Below are 18,945 nucleotides of genomic sequence, written 5' to 3'. Positions count from 1 at the left end.
TCTTTTCTCCTCACTTTCAAATATGGAGGCAACAAAATGTGACTGTTGAAGTGGGGACATCTGCATGTGACCACTCCCAGAATTCACAGAATATATGACGGGCTCTGCATATAAATATTAGTCAGATGGACACGCAGCTGCCAATAACAGCCCTGCTGCAGTGAAGTCTATTAATAACCAGGCTGTGTGTGCCTGTCAGTTTATGCAGCAGTAGGATCAGACGTCACATGACAGCCCAGGAGGACGTTGGGATCGCTGAAGCCATAAAAACCCCTAACCCGCACAGGGACGGGAGAGTGTTAGCATTCTTTATTAAAATCAATAGTGACTGTTAGCCTAAAGCTAAATGCTGTTATTTCTATTACAGTCCAGGGACTGTTTTATTCTTCAGCCACATTAAAGTGATGCCACAGCTGCTTTCATGGCTAACTCTGTGACGAGCAGGTTCACAGCGTTTAAACTGAAGGTCAGTTTTAACTTCATTAATGCTCGTGACAGAGGATTAACCTCCAAAACACCAACATGGCCGCTACCACAATGCTACACCTGAGGCTTTAATATGCATAGAGGCTATATCCATGTTATACCCACAGTTTATGATTCAAGGTCACAATAAAAATCCTCCTTACATCATAATGAGATGGTGATCATAAAACTCTGTCAACAACAACCTGTTCTCTTAGCCAGTGGTGTGTCCTCATTATACTGTGTCTTATTATGAGGACAGTGACCGGCCTCTCATTATCTAAAAACCTTTGTAATTTGTTTCCATAGTTTCTCATTTATTTGTTCTCCTTTCTTTATCTTTGTGAGGACATCTGAATGTTTCAGATCCTGTGAGGACATCTTCAGGTTAGTGTCTCAGTAAGGGGCCCCATAAAGCCTAAAGGACAGAACATGTGTGTTGTTCTTACAGGTGGTGTTTCCCTGCATCTGGATCACACACTTGGCGTTGCGTCCAGTCTCTCTGGAGTTGAATGGGCGGACTCGCACCGCCACCTTCACTGATGCACCTGCCATTTTTCAGCTCCGCCCACCACCTGAGCACAGCAAATGAGAAAGCACGGTTAAAAAAAAGCAGTCATAAACATACAGAAAAAAATGCAAATCACACAGCACACAGAGGGTTTCTTCACTACTTCGGTCAATTTTAGTGTCTTTCTGTTGATCCTTTAGTCGTGTTTTTTTAATATCCATTTTTCCCCTGTACTTCCAGGCTGCTCAGACCACTTTTCCTCCTCTTTCCCAGCACTCCTCCCTTCATTTTACGAGCCGGGTTTTTCTCATTCCCGCTCTTTTCTTTCTCTCCTCCTCTTTTTCCAGTCCTCAGTTTTCCATCCCCCCATCATCCTTTTTTCCTTCACACATTTTCCTTTCCTCTTCTTCTCTCCTCTGTCCTCTTCCATACAGTTTTCCTATAATCCTCAACTCTTATTTTTCCCCTCGTCCTTAAGTTTTCCTCGACTCTCTAAACCGCCTTCTCCTTTCTTTCTTCATTTTTCCATCTTACCGTTTCTGCCTTTCGTTCTTATCCTCTCCCATTCATCTCATCTTTCCTTTTCTTCCTCCTCTTCTTGTTAATGCTTTTTCTTACTTCCTCTATTCATCTTTCTGCTTTCCTCCTCTTCCCTTTCTCATCATCTACATTTCTTATGCTTTTGTTTCCCAGCTTCTCTCGTGCTTTTATTCTCCTTTCTTACCTCTAACTCATCTGAAGCATTCAAACAATGTTTCCTCCTCTCTCCCCCTTTCATTAGCGTCTCCTGAGCTCCTCCCTTCATTCTTTCCTCCCTCTTGACATTCCCGTTCTTCCTCGTCTCCACGAGGCTCTTTTTCACCCCAGTTTCCCTACTTTTTCCCCTTTTATTGTTCCTCTCGTTCCCAAACCTTTCTCTCTTTGTGTGTCAGTCTATGCCGATCGCCCTCGCCTCGGGCCTATCTACACTCCAGTCGGTTCTCATGGGAAGGAACCTCGTCAGATACTGTTGCAGTCAGCGAGTGAGTGTGTGTGTGTGTGTGTGTGTGTGTGAGGTCTGTTAAACAGTGAGCAGGTTATTGATCTGACAGTCAATCATCTATCAGAGTGGGATGATCATCGGCCTGCTCGCGATCAGCTCAGTGGTGTTGATGTGTTAGCATGTGTGTGCGGCTGCTCTATAATTTCGTCCTCGGCGGTCTGTAATCATCACATGACTGACATTCCAACAAAAGCTCACTAAACGGCGGCTCGGGGAAGTCCTGAGTACTCCGTTTCCATCGCTTCACTGTTTTATAGATAAATTGATCTGACGTGGATGAAAAGTATGCGATCCTCTGGTGGAGGAGTCGTCTCGCTCTGATTAACCACAGAAACGCGACAGGACTACACCGTGATGCTACAGCGTGGGCATCTCGCAAAAAACAGTTCACGTGAGTTCACACGAATCCACAGCGAGCACAGAGTTCGTTCTGAGGTTTAAGGAGAGTGTCAAAAGAAAAATGTTCAGTTTCTCTGAGTAAATGTTTTCTATAGTGCTTTCCAATCCAGCTAAGGATCTTGTAGTAACAAAGAACCTCGAGTGCTTATATGTAGTTGAAAAGCGCTCTGTATAAACATCAGTCCATTTATTCCCCGTTTGGAGATTCTTGTGTGTAAACAAATCCCTGATTTTACTGAACAATTTATTCAAATAAAAAAACTAAACCACCTGCAGAGGCACACATAACTACAACTGAGTACAATCCTGACCTTATTAGTTAGTAAACCAAGCTGTGTTTGTATCTTCTTCCCTTTTTAATTCAATAAAATAATAAAACGTAACAATACGGCCTCTTTTACAGGTTTAAAAACCACGATTAATCCGCCACTAAAACTAGTCCCTGATTAATGCACCTTTCCCCCTGCTCGTGCCTAAACTGCTCAACGTTAAATAATAAAACTATAAGACAGACATTAATGATAGTAAGATTCTGTGGGAGTGTGAATGTGTAGCGCAGGAAGAATCAGATGATAGATTAGCTTCCTGTAGGTCTTTGTGACGTCCTGTCTCAGACCAGATTGGTTTGTTTCCTCTGTGATTGAGCTGGACAACAAGAAGAGAGAGAGACATCACTATGGGACGCTCATGCAAAGAGAAACAAATGACGCGGCGTCCGCCCTGGTCACATGACGCAGGGGTGCTGAAGCATCACAAGCGTTTAAACCAAAGCAGCAGCGAATCATCTTTGTGTAACGTCTCAGTGAAGTGACCCTGATGAAACCAGAGCGCGACTCCGAGGACCGACGGACGGTTTTACTTCAAGTTTGTTTAACATTCCTGCTGCAAATTTGATCTGCTGCGCATTTCCATCTCAGCCTGTAATCTCATAGCACGGAGGTGACGCTTCTCTGATCAAACCCGGAGATACTGAAAGCAAAGCTGCCAGCAAATTCTTCACAGGCACAACAGGAGGGCACGAAAGAGCAACAAAAACAGCACATCGTTTCACTTTTTCTTCTCTCTCCTTGTGTGAAATATGGCAAACAACAAATCAGTCGTCACAACAATCACGTTTGTTTTTCTTTCTGACCTGAAACCCCTACATGTTTGTCATCTTCTCATACTGCAAAAACTTTGATGCTCATCAGTTATTAAAAATATGAGTGATAACATCCCCTGACGTCTGTGGCTGATATTTATTTGTTGGGACTTATCAAACCTGCACTGGTGAAATGCTCAGAAATGACGCAATCAGTCCTGAACAAGAGGAAATATGGAGCGATGAAAATGACTAAATATATATTCATCAAACTGTTATTTTAAATAGTGGAACCTGCAAACATGTATGAATGTTTAATGATAAACACAAATGAATGTCACAGAGCAGCTCAACGTTATAAAACCTACTGTTGTGTCATTTATAAAAACACACACGGCAAGAAATCGACTTCTAACAAGCTGCTTTCAGGCTGGAGTGGCTTTATTCAGACTCAGTCTGAAGCCATTCTTATTAAACTCTGTGTGAGAGCAGATTAAGTTTAACTGGTTTTTATCTTTGAGTATTGTCATAATTATTAATATTGTAGAGGCTTAGCCTACACTTGAAGCCACTGAGGTGTTCGCTGACGAGGGAGAAGACGATGCGACTCTACCTGGAGTCACGTGTTTTGACCGATGCATGAAACTATACATTTTTAGACATTTTTTTGTGAGTATTTATTACATGGCGTGCTGCGGGGAACAGGCGTTAGAACTAACGTGATTCAGTTTGTTTTGAAAAATATCAACAGGACCTTCAGCTTTATTGTTGAAGGCTTATGTGGAAAATAAACAAGCGGACGGCGGAGACACGCGATGGTTTTAAAGTCGTTGTTGCTAATGTCAACGCATAAAAACAGTCGCTTGTCCACCCGTAGCGTGGGTATATTAAATACAACAGAAAGAGAGAACTTTAAGAAATAAATTCTACAGTGACCATCAAAACGATGAAAAAATATTGCCGTAAACATTGTATTTTGCAACACTACGAAATTAACAATAGCGTAATATGAAACGACAGACGTTTTCATATCGTCATCTGTTATATATCGTTATATTGAAAAGCCCTACTCTTTATCCAACGTCTTTTATCACCGCAGCGCAGCGGTCACAAACTGTTTGCTCCTTCCAACCAACAACACCTGACGCTAATTACGCGTCTACCTAAACATAACATATAAGGTAAAAACCCTAAAAATGGCTCCTGCAAATATAAAACATCATGAGTTTGCTCATGCATCACAAATAATCCAGAGGCCATCTACAAACGCAGGCAGTGGAACTAAATACGTTAAAGTCCAACCAGGCAACAGCTCATTACACACACACAAACACACACACACACACAAACACACACACACACACACGGCAGATGCTTCCACTTACAGCTGTTTAATGTTAAACTGTAAAGTCTGAGGGTTGATGGTTTCTCTCTGAACGCAGCCAACGCACGTCGCTCTGTGACATCACTCTGCCATCGTCACTGAAGATCCACATAAAGATCAGATCACTGCAGCACCGTCAGAGTCTCGCTGCACATTTCCACACAGCTACATCAACATCTGCAGCTCAGTGAGCTCAAAGCATCTCAGCACCTGACTTTTTATTAAATCTTTTAATACTTTTTAACTCTACATGTTTAATTTAAATGATTTTATACTTTTTTAAAGATTTTTGAAAACATTGTTAATACGTCTTTCTTTTTTCTCAGCAATATTTTGTTAGTGTTAAGTTTTTTTATTTTTAAATATATTTGAAAAAATTGTAAATAAGAATTAGAATGAAATAATTTAATTTAATAATTTAATTTAAACATTTCAATTACAATTTTTAAATGGTAATATCTGGTATTATTGTCCTAATACTCATATTTCCAGCGATAACATTTGTTTGATATTTTTAATGTACATGTTTCTTGCGTATCAACAGCATTTATATTTAAATTTTTTTAAGATTATTGTTTTCGTTAAACTTGTGTGGTTTCTCCTCCACTGCTACCTGATCACGGAAAAATTAGAGTTATTTTAAACTTTAATTACTTAAACTGAGCTCCTAATGAGTGGAAATGTTCTTTTCTGTAAGGGGACAGTGAATGCAGCACACACACACACACACCAGCAGCAGCAGAGTGTGTGTGTTTACTCTGCTAACACACAGACAAGATGGTGGACACAGATACTGGATTGTGCTCTAATCTTATTGTGTGTGTGTGTGTGTGTGTGTGTGTGTGTGTCTAGGTGAGCGAGCAGCCTTCATACCATAGAGCCCAGCAGAAACGCTGACTTCACGCCACAGGCATCCCAACACACACACACACACACACACACACACACACACACACACAGGGAGTGATTCAGAGTGTTGCGGTGGAACAGGCCCGGCTAGTCGAGCTGCTGTTGGACAAACTAACCAGCTGTTTAAACACAAAGAGGGTTTCCAGCTTCAGGGAAAAAACATCCAGCCGTGCTCATTGTTGCGGCTCTTGCCTTTAATCTCACAGCTAAACCAGCTGGATCGTCTGCCAGCCAATCAGCTACCTCTCAGACAGAGACAGAGCGCACTCAGACAGAAATTACACAACACACACACACAGCACATGAGCAGGAGTCTGGAAACAGACGCAGCCACAGTCGTGCAGAGAATCCAGCTCAGGCTCCACATCTGTCTCTCTCTGCACTGAAGCAGCAGCTCTGACTCAACGAGAGGTTTTCATACAAAGGTAAAGAAAGGAGGACGAACGTGAGACAATCAGACGACTCTCTGATGGCGTCATGTGACGATAATCATCTCAGCCTCTGAAACATGAAACTGCGTCTGCAGATATAAACATGACATGGGAAACTTCACAAATGTACAAGTTCAAGCGACTGACGGGAAACTTTAAAAGTCCCACGCTTGTGTTTACCTGCTCACCTTTGTGCACCTCAGCTAACCTTAGAGAGACTCAGCTTTCCAAACAACAGCGAGCACGTAAGCAAAAGGATGGTCAGCAAGAGAAATCAATAAGAAGAGCAGTCGTCTGTAAACACAGTCAACACGCTGTGTGCTGCAGGTCAATAAGGCTTCAGTCACACAAGCCTGGAGACTCAACACACACACAGCTGGGCATGCACATTTTTTCCCTAGCAACAGGTGGTTACTATGAGGTCAGTGTGAGTGGGACTTAAAGGTGAGTAAAAGTGAGCCTTTGGTCAACAAGTTTGAGACATAAAACTCCTGAAATTATAGTTCAAAAAGTCAGATCTGAACTTAAGTAAAGCTCCAGAATAATATTTGGGTCAACATCCAACATCACTGTGACAGGGGTCAAAATCTTCCAGAGGAGAAATTCACTTTTTAGTGGGAAACAAAATTTCAGGTCCCTGCTGTCATTAGTTCCCTCAAAAAACACCTGAACGATGACAGTAGGGGTTTTCTTAGACGTTTATTTAGAAAACAGCTTTAAGAATATGGACTTGCAGGAGTGGAGCTCAGGCTGACAACGAGTGATGTATGCTTGGAGTCACAGTGGAAACAGCAGCAGTGAACCTGGCAACTGGAGAAATTCATCCAAGCAGGGGACTCTCAGGAGGCCAGCTCTCCCCCATGTCACATCATAGGTAAACCTCGCTGTCAATACACTTCAACCCCTCCAGCATCCTTATTCAGCCTTTGTAGTCCTTTAAACAAGGATCTGCACAAACACAACTCGGAGATCACAGCTACAACATCAGTGTGACGCCCTGAGACAAGAAAACGACAGCTCAGCATACAGGAAACAAACTCCTTCCACCGTGCACAGTCTCCTCAGATCACTGAGTGATGGATAAATGCAAACTTCAGCCTGTAACTAAACACGTGTCCATGTAAAGCAGGACAGAAATGATCCAAATAACCACTTTAAACAAAGCCGAATGAGGTCTGAACAGCTCCTCTATGCAGTGAAGTCATAAATATATGGATACAGTTCGCTTTATTAATGTAATAGTGATGAAAACCTAAAAACTGACAGATTCTCAGGCAACTTCTGCACATGCAAAGAGTGGCTTTTTTCTGTGGTTTTAAAGCAGATCTATGCTCATTTAACTTCAGACATTAAACCCTTGTAAAATGGAAAACTGTGGATTTCTTCATTCTTCTGAAGTTTATTCATAAACATTGTTTGCATGAAAAACTTCACAGATTAAAGGACACCCGTCAGTTTTCTGTGGGATCATCGAGCACATAAAAACATCTCACGGGTTGATTATTGATCTGCTGTAAAGACATCACCATCTGACAGTCATGTGTTCAAACTCCCACAGACACAGGCTCCACTCCCATGTGCCGGCCTCTGTGGAGGAATGTGATAATGAATGGTCTTCATACCGCACACACACACACGTCCTATGGTGACATATATACACAGACAGCTAAAGATAGCTATCGGCTGCACTCGACGCCCAGTTTGCACAGAGCGTTTTACACTGTTTGATCAGAGCTGGCTTTACATCCTGGTCACATGACCGGGAACCACATGCTGCTTTCAGTGCAGTGGGAGATATTAGCAGTGCAGACTCAGCATGGATAATGAAAGCCTCACACTTTCACACAGCCAGACTCGTCAAACCCCCAAGAGCAGGAAAATGGAGCTGCAGTTCCTCTAGCAGCCACTTGAGGCAGTCTCCAACAAACGACTCAGCCCCCATGGACTTCCATGTTACAATCTCCAACTTTACAGCAAAAATAAGCTGTTTGCACGAGCTGTCCAAGAGTCTGAGCTCCGGTATTGTTGGGTGAAATTCTCTCAGCACAGCCTGCCTCTCCCCCTATGACTGCTGGGATAGGCTCCAGTGCCCCCCTGACCCTGAACTGGATGGATGGATGGATGGATGGATGGATGGATGGATGGATGGATGGATGGATGGATGGATAACACTAATTAGCCGTGACGCAGACTGATAACGAAGATGGCTGATGAGCGCCTTCTCAACCAAATACAATCAGCTCTGACTCCAGAAAACCAACATGGTAGCTTTGGTATCTTTTCTAACAGTCTATGATTTTAGCTGGTCATGAATACATCAGTTTACAGTGAGTATTAGTCAATGACTTTCCTCTTCCATCAGGCCTCAAATACTTTCAAAAAGCTGCACTAAACTAAAGGGCATCTATTTACATGGCTTGATTTGTGGACCAACATAAACCCAAAGGCATAAATCCTGTAGATGAGAGAGAACAGCACTGAGTCCTGATGTTTGAGGAGCTGAATCCACACAGCAGGCCTTTCTACTCTGACATTACAGCTGTGCAACAACTCTAAATATAGAACCACTGGCTTCTAATGACTATAAAAACAAGATAATCCAAAGAAAACCTTTAATGCTTACATTCCTTTTTTGCAAACTTTTCTCCTTTGGTCTCGTGTTATAAAACCAGCCCTCTCCATAAGCCCCAGACTCACTCCCCGACAGGTTGTGGCAGGTCAGCGTGAGCCGGACTGACAGAAAGACAAACCAGTTCAGCCATCCAGGAACAGTTTGGTTTCAAAGTTTCTTCCACAGAGTAACAAAAGTTTCACTAAAACTTTTAAATAAAGGCTTGACATGTGATTTCTGGCACAGTTGAGCAGCCCGGCCTGATATGTACACAACAGCATTCACAGTTTAAGACTGTAAATGGCTTTCAACAGCCTCAGACAGAAGAAGACAAAACAGGAAATGGGACAAACCAAATAAAGTCATTAACTAATTGGAGCAAACGTCCTGTCCTGTTTTTAGGTTGCAGTTTGATGTCTGCTCGGAGAAAACCAAGTCCAAATATTAGAACTGAAGCATCGTTTTTTCCATCTGCTCACACTAAAAGTCATTGAGTCAAATTAAGCTTCGGCAATCATCAGTTTTCTCCGTTTTCCTCAAACTTTCTCCTCTCTGTATGAATAGGGAAACATCTAAATGGTGTTTCAGAGTTCAGACTTCATAGCAGACATGCGGAGCTTCTTTAAAATCTTCTCTGTGGTCTTTATCAGTAGTCCGATTACCTGGGAACACCTGCCAGTTAATGAGTTTAGAGATTTAAGAGAAGAAGCAGCGAACCTGTGAACCAGATGCTGCAAACACAGGTGATGGAGACCAGAGAGGGCAGGAGGAGGCTGAACTTTACCACTCTGCAGTCAGGTTGATGCTTTATCTCCGATCACCTCCGCAATCCGCTGCAGCCGTGTTTGTTTCAATCAGAAACCAGCAGCCGTGATGCACTGCTGCAAAAATGTTGAATGAGTGCCAGTTCTACGATGCCGTATACGTATGATTAATGTCTGCTCAGACAAGGCCCACTGATGTTTCAACTGTTGCACCACAGCACTCATACACACATGGAATGAGTCTATTTTTGGCAATCCAGTCTGTTTCCTAGAAGACTGTATTATGGAAATACACTCTGCATGCGTTCATAGTCAGTGCTTCAGCTCATTTCTTTCACCATCCACATTAAAAACAGCCATTTGCACAGACAGCTCCTCCCTCTCCACCTAACACCCTCCCAGTGTCGGTGTAACCTGCAGGATCTGCAGGTTAGGCAGATCCTGCTGCTTTTTTTTAACCCCTCCACCGACCCAGGATCCACCTGCAGTCTCCAGTTTCCAGTCACTCCACCCAGTTTCTACGTGTATCGTATATGTGGTGACTCATTAGCTTGACTCTGACGGTGCTCTGCCGCTTTCATGAATCATTTCAAGTGTGAGCTGTCTGACAGCAAACCCACAAAGAAGAAATGATCAAATGTTCCCTAAAAGCTTTCTGCTGTTTTCAGGGAACAGTTAACTTGTTTCAAACTTGTTTAAAGTTGCTGTCTTCTTTCTTTGTTAGGAAACACTAAAATGTGATGTTAACAAAAGATGGATGTAGGTTCTTGGTCTGGAAAAAAAAAACTATACTGTATAATTTCTGGAGAAATTGCAGTGAGACTGTTGCTACGGCCAGACTCGGTCTGCGGCTTTCAGCTGAAAAGCTGGAGGTAAATAGTTTGAAGCTGAAGGGAGACGTTAATCAAGAAGTTAATCAAAAAAATTAAAAATGATGAAATGACCTAAACAGTATGCTTTTATTTTCAAAAATGTGTCTCTTAAAACATAACCATGAACTCCTGTTAGTGGTAGGCAGATCAATTCAAATATCGATTCTACCGATACCAAGTCAGCATTGGTATCGGATCGATACTAGCCTGGTGAGATCGATTCTTTACTTTAAGTTCTGCTCTTGTTTGTAATGCTATGTTTTGGGCAAAGACGAAAAAGCCAGGTCGCCAGACTTGCGTGCACTTTTTAAGATTTTTCTAAAAAAAAATTGAAAAAAAGAAAAGAAAAAAATAATAGATAACTAAACCACCACAGCTGACTTGATGGCATTTTCATGCTTTGCAGCATCATTTTTTCTTACAATAATCCCACGGTTGCTGTAACAGTACATTCAACGGCTGCAGCTCTCCCGCCGCCAGCCGTACGCATCACCACCAACACTGAGTGACTGAGGCCGGGGAGCCATCCGGCCAAACCTACTCCCCCCTCCCTCCGCCTGCACATCCAGCGGCGCCGGTGATGAGGTGGTTCCGGGGGCCGCCCGCGCCTCCAGCAACAGCCCCGAAGCTGGTCCGGTGGCCACCCATGTGGCAAGCAGCAGCAGCACAGCAGGCGTTGGTACGCAGGACCACGCAGCGTGCTGGCCTTTGTTGGAAGAGAGGCCAGACCGGACAGCATGCCACCCTCAGGCGTGGCAGGACCCCTGTGCACCTCCTTCTCCAGTTTGGCAGGTCCGGCTGGCGTGCCAGCCTCCGCCTCACCCCAGGCCGGTCCATCCCGTGTGCTGTCCACCCTTACAATAATTATACGGTTTCTGTGACGGTGGATTCAACGGCTGCAGCTCTCCCGCTGCCAGCCGTACACATGACCAACAACAACAACAACAAAAGCAGAGCACAGGTTTTAAGCCGGCGAGGTGTGATTGTAGATGCCATGCAGGTGAGTCCATCTTACCTGCAGCGCCATCGCAGACCAGCCACAATAACGAAGCATTTTCTATTTAACTATAAACTTTGTCCTAATTATGTCCTGGGCTTTAACTATTTGATAATAAAAAAGGAAACAACACAAAAAACCTTTAAGGTCATGAAAATGAATTGAGATTTAGCAATTCAATGGAGCATCCACCTTATTTATTGAAAAGTATTGGTATCGATATCAGCGATACTGGCCCATATTTATTTGGTATCGGATCGATACAAAAATATGCAGCATTGCACACCACTCACTCCTATAACCACCGGAGAAATCTCAAACATCACAGCTTCCCAATAGCGTCTGATGAGTAACTGGAGTTTAAAGAACCCTTTCTGTTCAATTCCTATATCCTGGGGCTTTTATTTTGAAAATAGCCTTTTATTTGTCTTTGATTGAGACCCTGCATCCATCTTTTATATACAGTCTGTGGGGGCAAAAATCATAATAAATAAAGACTTCACATGTTACACTACTCACAAACTGGAAAAAAAAATTAAAGAAACTATTTTTTAATTAGATTAGTGAACTGACCTCCGCGAACATTTCTGATCAATTTATGGTCTTAGTCGCTGTTTTGACTCAGTTTGAGTCAAAACAGAGAAAGAGGTGTGAAGGAAAGTAGTGAAGATTTAGGGTGGAGATCTTATAATTGACAAGTCATTAGTTTCTCTATCAGGTCCTCCCCTCAGTCATCAAACACCAAGACAGCAAAGAATAAAAAGCTCAGATTAAGGCTTCGAAAAAGATGTTTGCCCTATTACGGTGAGTTCATACAACTACATCCATCTTTTATCTACAGTCTATGGGTTAGAAGCACCACCCTAGCTACTAACATGTGTATACTTCCTCTCAGGCAGTGAGGGCCAACCAAATAGTTCTTATTCCCCTCATCTCAACTTCAAACCAGTCCTCACAAAGACAATTATCCACACTGACATGAGGAGGAGACGATCCTCTCCCATGTTAAAGGTTTGTTTAAGGTTTTGTGGCGTTACCCAATAACATCAGAGCAGAATTCAAACAACATGCAGCTAAAAATACACACTCGCACACACACACACACACACACACACACAGAGATAGCTCAGATGCCAGCTGAGAAATGCTTTAGCCTCCTGGGCTAACTTTAGCGAGGCCGACATGAGCAGCGGCAGAGGACAGTCTCAATATGCTGAACTCTGCAGAGCCAGAAGTAAGTGGACACACCTGTGCTCGTGCTGAGGCCAAGGTTCAGCAGGTAATGGCAGGATTTAAGCCGACTGCAGCCGTGAGCAACAAGCAGATTAACGCTCGTGCTTCTGGGATGAAGTAAGTCCATCCGTCCACATACTTATGGTCACATGAACAGGAATGAGAGTAGAGCTGCCACGATTAGTCGACTAGTCACGATTACGTCGACTATCAAAATCGTCGACGACTGATTTAATAGTCGACGCGTCGTTTGAAGCTTTGTAAGATCACAAAAGACGCAGGAATAAGTAGTAGGATTTAAAAGTGTAATAACGGACTGAAACAGAAGATGGCAGCAGTGCATGTAAAGGATGCCAGCTGCCGTTAAACCCGAAGAAGAAGAAGCTGTGTCCCAGAATTCATAGTGCGCCCAGCGCAGTTGTCAACAATGGCGGCAGCTAGTTAGTTTTAATATTACTCTTATTATTCTTTCTGGGTCACAAAATAAACGTTTAACATATTTTCAAGCTGTAAGTTTTACGTCCAATCGATGCATGATCTGATTAGTCGACTAATCGCAAAAATAATCGGTGACTAGTCGACTATCAAAATAATCGTTTGTGGCAGCCCTAAATGAGAATGATGTAACGGTGAGTAAACAACCTGAGGCTGAGATAACAGCATTTCTTTGAAAGAGCCGGTTTGGTGGCAGTTTAGCGAACACGATTATTTTCACAATAAAAGCTGAGAAATGCACTTGAAAGCACACAGACAGCCCCGACTGATCACCTCGATCACCTCGGAGCAGGACTGAGCATCACAGGGAAACTGGAAACACGAGCCTCAGCTGTGATTTCTCAATGCAGAAACATTATATTAGCAGCTGTTTGGAAACAGACTCAGTAACTGACTGATCACAAATGGAAACAAAGGACTGACAAAAGCAGAAGAAGCCAGCGTTTTTCCCTCTTCGACTGATGTAGATACAGTAAACAAAGACCTGACGAATGTTAACATTGTTATTTTGTATCAATAAAACATCTTAAAACAAAGACGTATTCCCAGAGAAACTGCTTTACACTGTATGATAAATATTAGACAATTTTAATCCATGTATACACAGCAAATACCTGCACAGGGTGAGTCAGATGAGTTGTATCAGGAGCTCAGTTCAGAGTTATCAAGCTTTCTTTATTTCTCTTCTGTTTTTGAGCAGCAAACGTATGAAATAAGCCGTCGTCTGTATGTTTGTGTGTCGATGCATATACATTTGCATGCATGCACAGATGCATTGTGCTAATGTAAATTACCTTGTTGGAAACTACTTGTTTGCACAAGGACCAGTTTAAGGGTCTAGTTCACCTTGATCTAAATGTGTACATTTTTATTATTCTAATATTTTCTAACAAAAATTGTTTAATAAATACAAACACGCTTTTGAATACTTACAGTGTTAACCACACGTGTCATTTACTTTACCAGCCTTCCGGGGCGTTTTTGGTTTTTTTGTGCAGTTCATTTTAATTATTTCATCCATCTGAGTGACACCAACTCGATTAATAAACCACTGGGAAATATACAGGTTCTTATTTTGAAAATTGAGGTCACTCCTAGTGAGATAGCACCACTCCTTCCTGTCTCCCATTTCCCACCAGGAGGCTCAGGAGGCCAGTGTTGTGGTTTTATGAGCCCATTATGCCCACCATGTGACAGAAGTGAGGTCACAAGCTGCTGGTCATCTACCTCTCACTTTCTGTACCTCTGCCGCCAGGTCAAAACCACAAGTTTAAAACCCTGTTGGTTTTTACCCCGATTTTAATACTGTAACGGTTCAGAAATCCAGAGATTCACAGATTATTCAGCACTGGTGTAACTGTGGTAACATCACTGTTTGTGCACAAAGCACCCAATGAGGTGAGTGTAAATGTGCTGGACGGCATTTGATGGTACCCACTGACCTGGTTCACTCCCTCAGTCATATATAGGTTGGGGTCTTTTATTGTGAAAAGCAGGAACAGGAAGAAGCCCTCTTTGCCCATGTTTAGCAAAAGTTAAAACATATTTAGTAGTGACAGACATCACTTTTGGATCCAGAGACCAGTGGGTGATGTCACAGTGGCTGTGTCCATCTTCTATATACAGGCTTTGGTTGTGATTAATGAAAATTTATTTAAAGTAGATTTATTTTATTTTATTTTATTTATAATTTGAGGATGCAATGTTTAATATTTTGTATTAATCCTTGCTGACATCACAGACTTCACCTCCTCTTTATCTAATTCAGACCAGACAGCTAATCTACAAAGTAACTGGCAGATTCATCAATAATGAAAATGTTCTTTAGCACAGATGGAGCTGCAAGTAACAATCGATCAATAAAACTGCAGATTAACTGATCGATTCATTTCAGAAAATACCAAGAAAACAACCCAGATTATCACAACCTGACCTTCACAGAGCACTGCTGCAATCTATTATCATTTTCATTATCAGCGGGTGCCTTTAACTCTGAGACATGGTGCCGCTTTCATTGGGATTTATCTCATTTAGTCAGCACCGGGGACTAAATATTCACTTTACAATAAAACAAGAGCAAATAAATCAGCAGGTCTTCTTTTTCAGAAACATAAATCCGCAGAGATTTGCATTCTTTACAGCATTGTTCTTGAAAAAACTGGCAGAAACCGCTCAAACATTGACTTTTGTACTCAAAATAATGAAAAATACATTTAGAACACCTCAGATATTTAACACGAGGGGCAGCAAACCTTTCACACTTTAAATTATGAACACAAAAATGAGTTGAAATGAACTAAATCCACATATTATTATTTATTTGTATTAACTGTTCTAAAGTTTCTAAACTTTTATCTATTGTAAATTTAACTTCTCAACTATTTGAATCTGTTTCTCAAATAAATATAAATGATAAATAAATGAAAATATGAATAAATTAAATGAAGTTGGAAAGGTGCAGTGAAAGTGTCTCACAGTCATAATAATAACATTAATAACAGCATTAATAACTATGTGTGCGCGTGCTTCGCTCTGATTAGATCCCGCTACCGGAGATGACTCACCTGTACCGGACCGGAGGAAACCGTGAGTCTCGTGGAAGCCACGCGATGCTCCGCTCACTCTCTCCCCATGTCCAGGTTCAGTAAACTAAACAAAAACAAACAAATAAACAAAGAAACGCAGGCGCCGGGGGAGCAGCCGCTCCTGGTTCTGGTTCCGGTCCCGGTGCGGGCCTGTCGGTACCGGGACAGCCGGGAAGAGAGGGTGGGGGCGGGAGGGGGCTGGGAGGGGGCTGGGTGGGGGCGCTGATACCTTACAGAAAAGTTCCAGCGGACACTAACAGGAGCTGCTCCCTGGAAAAACGGCAGCACCGGTGCCTCGAGTTCAACTTTTCTCCAGGCTGACGTCACCGTCCGGTGAGCCCAGGCTGGGGAAAGTTGAGGCCCGCCGCTGGCTGCTGGGGCCGTGAATCACGGCAGCTCCGGGACAGCCCGTCGCTGAAAAGTCGGTAATCCGGCGGTCAGTCCGCCTCCTCGCGCTCCTGTCCGCGCGGAGCGGGCCTCGAGCGGCGAGCCGGGAGTGAGCGGAGACTTTGAACGGAAAAATGGAGGAAAAGGGGAGAGAAGCGGAGAGGCTGGCCGGTGGCCTGGCCGCGCGGCGGGTGAGTGCGTGTGAGTGCGGGCGCGTCCCCGTGACGGAGCTGGGACGCTCACAGACAGACAGACGGACAGAGGTCTCACTCTGCTCGCACACGTGACTAATGATACTTTTAGTTACATTGTAACTGTCAGCGCGGGACTTCGTAACAAAAGTGTAACAAAGTGTCACTTTTACCACCACTGATGAAAAAAACTAGTAAAAGCGTTCATCATTAAAGATGCTCATAAGCAACATGAGAACCGGAACAAGGAGCTACATTATGGTTGAACACGTCATGCCAGTGTTTCCATGTTGAAATGAAGCTGATCTGAGCTTCTCTATAAATAAGTGCTTTAAATTTTAAACCTGCATCTCTTTGTGTTCAACTAAAACCTTTATGTTTAATAAATAACGCACATAATTCAAAATTTATAGTAACTTGAACTAGGAAATTAAAAAAAAAAAAAAATGTTTTTTTTAATTAAGAGCTGAAAATCGTCCAGTGCTGCTGTGCTCTGGGATCAGTGGGGAACTTACAGGCATGAGCCGGTAATGAACTCTACAGGATCGCTAACTGAAGGACTGGTGGAGTGAATCATCTTACTGTGAGACGATCTCTGGCGCCATGTCGTCCCCTGATGGTGGAGGAGTTAAAGGAGCAGTCCGTCTGTTTCCCAGACCACAGTCACCCTGAGGGTTGATCAGCTGTTAGGACTGATGCAATCCAAACTTAGTGATTCAATCTAAGAGGGACTTCTGAGCAGCGCTTCAGAGACTGTAGGAAAACTGCTCTCTTATCATTTTAATCGAGATAGTAAATTCCAGCCCCACTTGAACAGAGAGATGTCAAATATTAGTGTTTTGTGGGAAACGTGCATCATCATGCCTCCAGCAAAGATAACATCGATGTGATCTTCATTTTTTACAGAAACCATCACTTTTGATGTCCACTACAATAAAAATTCATACATTAGATTAGATTCAGCAGATGCTGCAGAACTTCATTAAGAATCTGTCAGTTTTCAGTTTCAGAGTATAGTAGTGGGAGCTGTGTGCACATTCATGGGTTTACTGCACACAGGAGCTACTGATAGTTAATTCAGCTATCCTTAACAACTGGAAAAATCTGAAAAATACAGGACTGTATTTGTGTTAATGGGCAGGGTGAAATATAAGAAATACATCTCTGTGTAATGCTTAAAACTGAACAGCACAACAGTGTGATTAAAGTAAATTAACTTCTCTGTTTGATGGGTAAACAAGTTCTTATCTTGTGTCTTTCTGTATGCGTGTGTTTAAGGTAAAACATCACAAGTGTGCCTGTGTGTGTTTTATGCTGTTTACACAGTCACGCTGTGGCGACTTGACTTCCTTTAACGGACAAAAAGCACATCCCCATAAGACAGGTTATTCTGTTTCTGGGTGAGGACTTTAGGGTGGGAGTCCCGGGAAAGGTTGGAAGTTGTGTGACGTCCTCTGAAGTGAACAAAACAAAAAATGACTTTGTGTGTCTATTGTTTCTCTGTCTTTGTGAGGACATTGTGGGCAGTCCTCCTTTGGGACCTTTAAAGGACTGCTGGAGGGGTCAGTCCTGGTTTTCAAGGACATGTGACTCTATTATGTCAGGGAGGGTCCTCACAAAGATAGCAGTATGAGCTCAAGTGTGTGTGTGTGTGTGTGTGTGTGTGTGTGTGTGTGTGTCTATAAAACAAGAGAAGGTGGAGTCAGGAAACACCTGGAAGTCAGGAAACAGACACACACACACACATATACATTGCAGAGTTTCTGTCAACATGCTGGTGATTGTGCCTGACCTTTGACCTCCTTGTGACTCATAGCATAGCTGAAAGTGGACTGGTCCAAACTTTTGCCTCCTTCAGGAAGGCCAGGGATTGTCCTGTGATGTCATAAATTTGAGGTGGAGCTCAGAGGTCAAAGGTCAACACTTTGCCGAGTTAAAGGGGAAATCCCCACAGCTGCTGCGCCCTCTGCTGGACACTACTGAACATTACAGCACAGTGTCTGCATCACTGCTGATAGGCACTCAAAATCAAAACATGAAACTTTATAGAACGCCTACTCTCTGGATTTCATGTTTTATAATGAGGGGTCAAAATTATTTAAATTAAATAAAATTATTCGTTAAATTGGGGGGATACTCCCACTGGGTTTAAATCTGGGACTCTCGGCCATTTGACCTTAGAACTGAAGAAGCTTCTCGGATGAGAGGTGAAACGTCTTCAAGCAACTCAAAGAAGTCCAGACGCTTTTCTTTGCAAACTCCTTTGACTATTCGTTAAATTATATAATTACATTATTTAAAAATGACCTCAGATATGACATATTAAATTTTGTTCTTATTGATATGAAAAAGCACATGGACCTGGAGGTTTGAGATGTTCTAGATGTTTGTGGCTGCAGCTGAACTAAACAGTGAGTGAATTTTTAGGATGGGGCAAAAATGCACCTCTGGAAAGTAAATAAGTGCTCTTCATTTAACACAAGACAAAAGGAACCAGAGCAAAAATGCTTTTATTAAAAATCTGAATTATCTTGTTTTAATGATCACAGGAAGCCAGACTCAAATGGCTTAAATCAAAATCGAATTCA

General features: G+C 42.6%; 1 protein-coding gene across 2 annotated transcripts in view; it reads right to left on the bottom strand.

The window, feature by feature from the left end:
* The window catches only part of LOC116331952 (kinesin-like protein KIF1C), a 33,296-nt gene extending 16,699 nt beyond the window's left edge, over nucleotides 1-16,597 (bottom strand). For both annotated transcript variants that reach the window (XM_039608166.1, XM_039608167.1), the window contains exons 1-2: nucleotides 15,759-16,597; nucleotides 915-1,040 (exon numbers count right to left, since the gene is read on the bottom strand). In XM_039608166.1, coding sequence (XP_039464100.1) covers nucleotides 915-1,020 — 106 coding nt within the window. In that variant the 5' untranslated portion in view covers nucleotides 1,021-1,040; nucleotides 15,759-16,597. The remainder of the gene's footprint in view (nucleotides 1-914; nucleotides 1,041-15,758) is intronic.
* Nucleotides 16,598-18,945: the final 2,348 nt, after the last annotated feature.

This window comes from Oreochromis aureus, linkage group 3 (assembly GCF_013358895.1).
Source record: "Oreochromis aureus strain Israel breed Guangdong linkage group 3, ZZ_aureus, whole genome shotgun sequence".
Lineage (NCBI taxonomy): Eukaryota > Metazoa > Chordata > Actinopteri > Cichliformes > Cichlidae > Oreochromis > Oreochromis aureus.
This window is presented reverse-complemented; position numbering and strand designations above follow the sequence as displayed.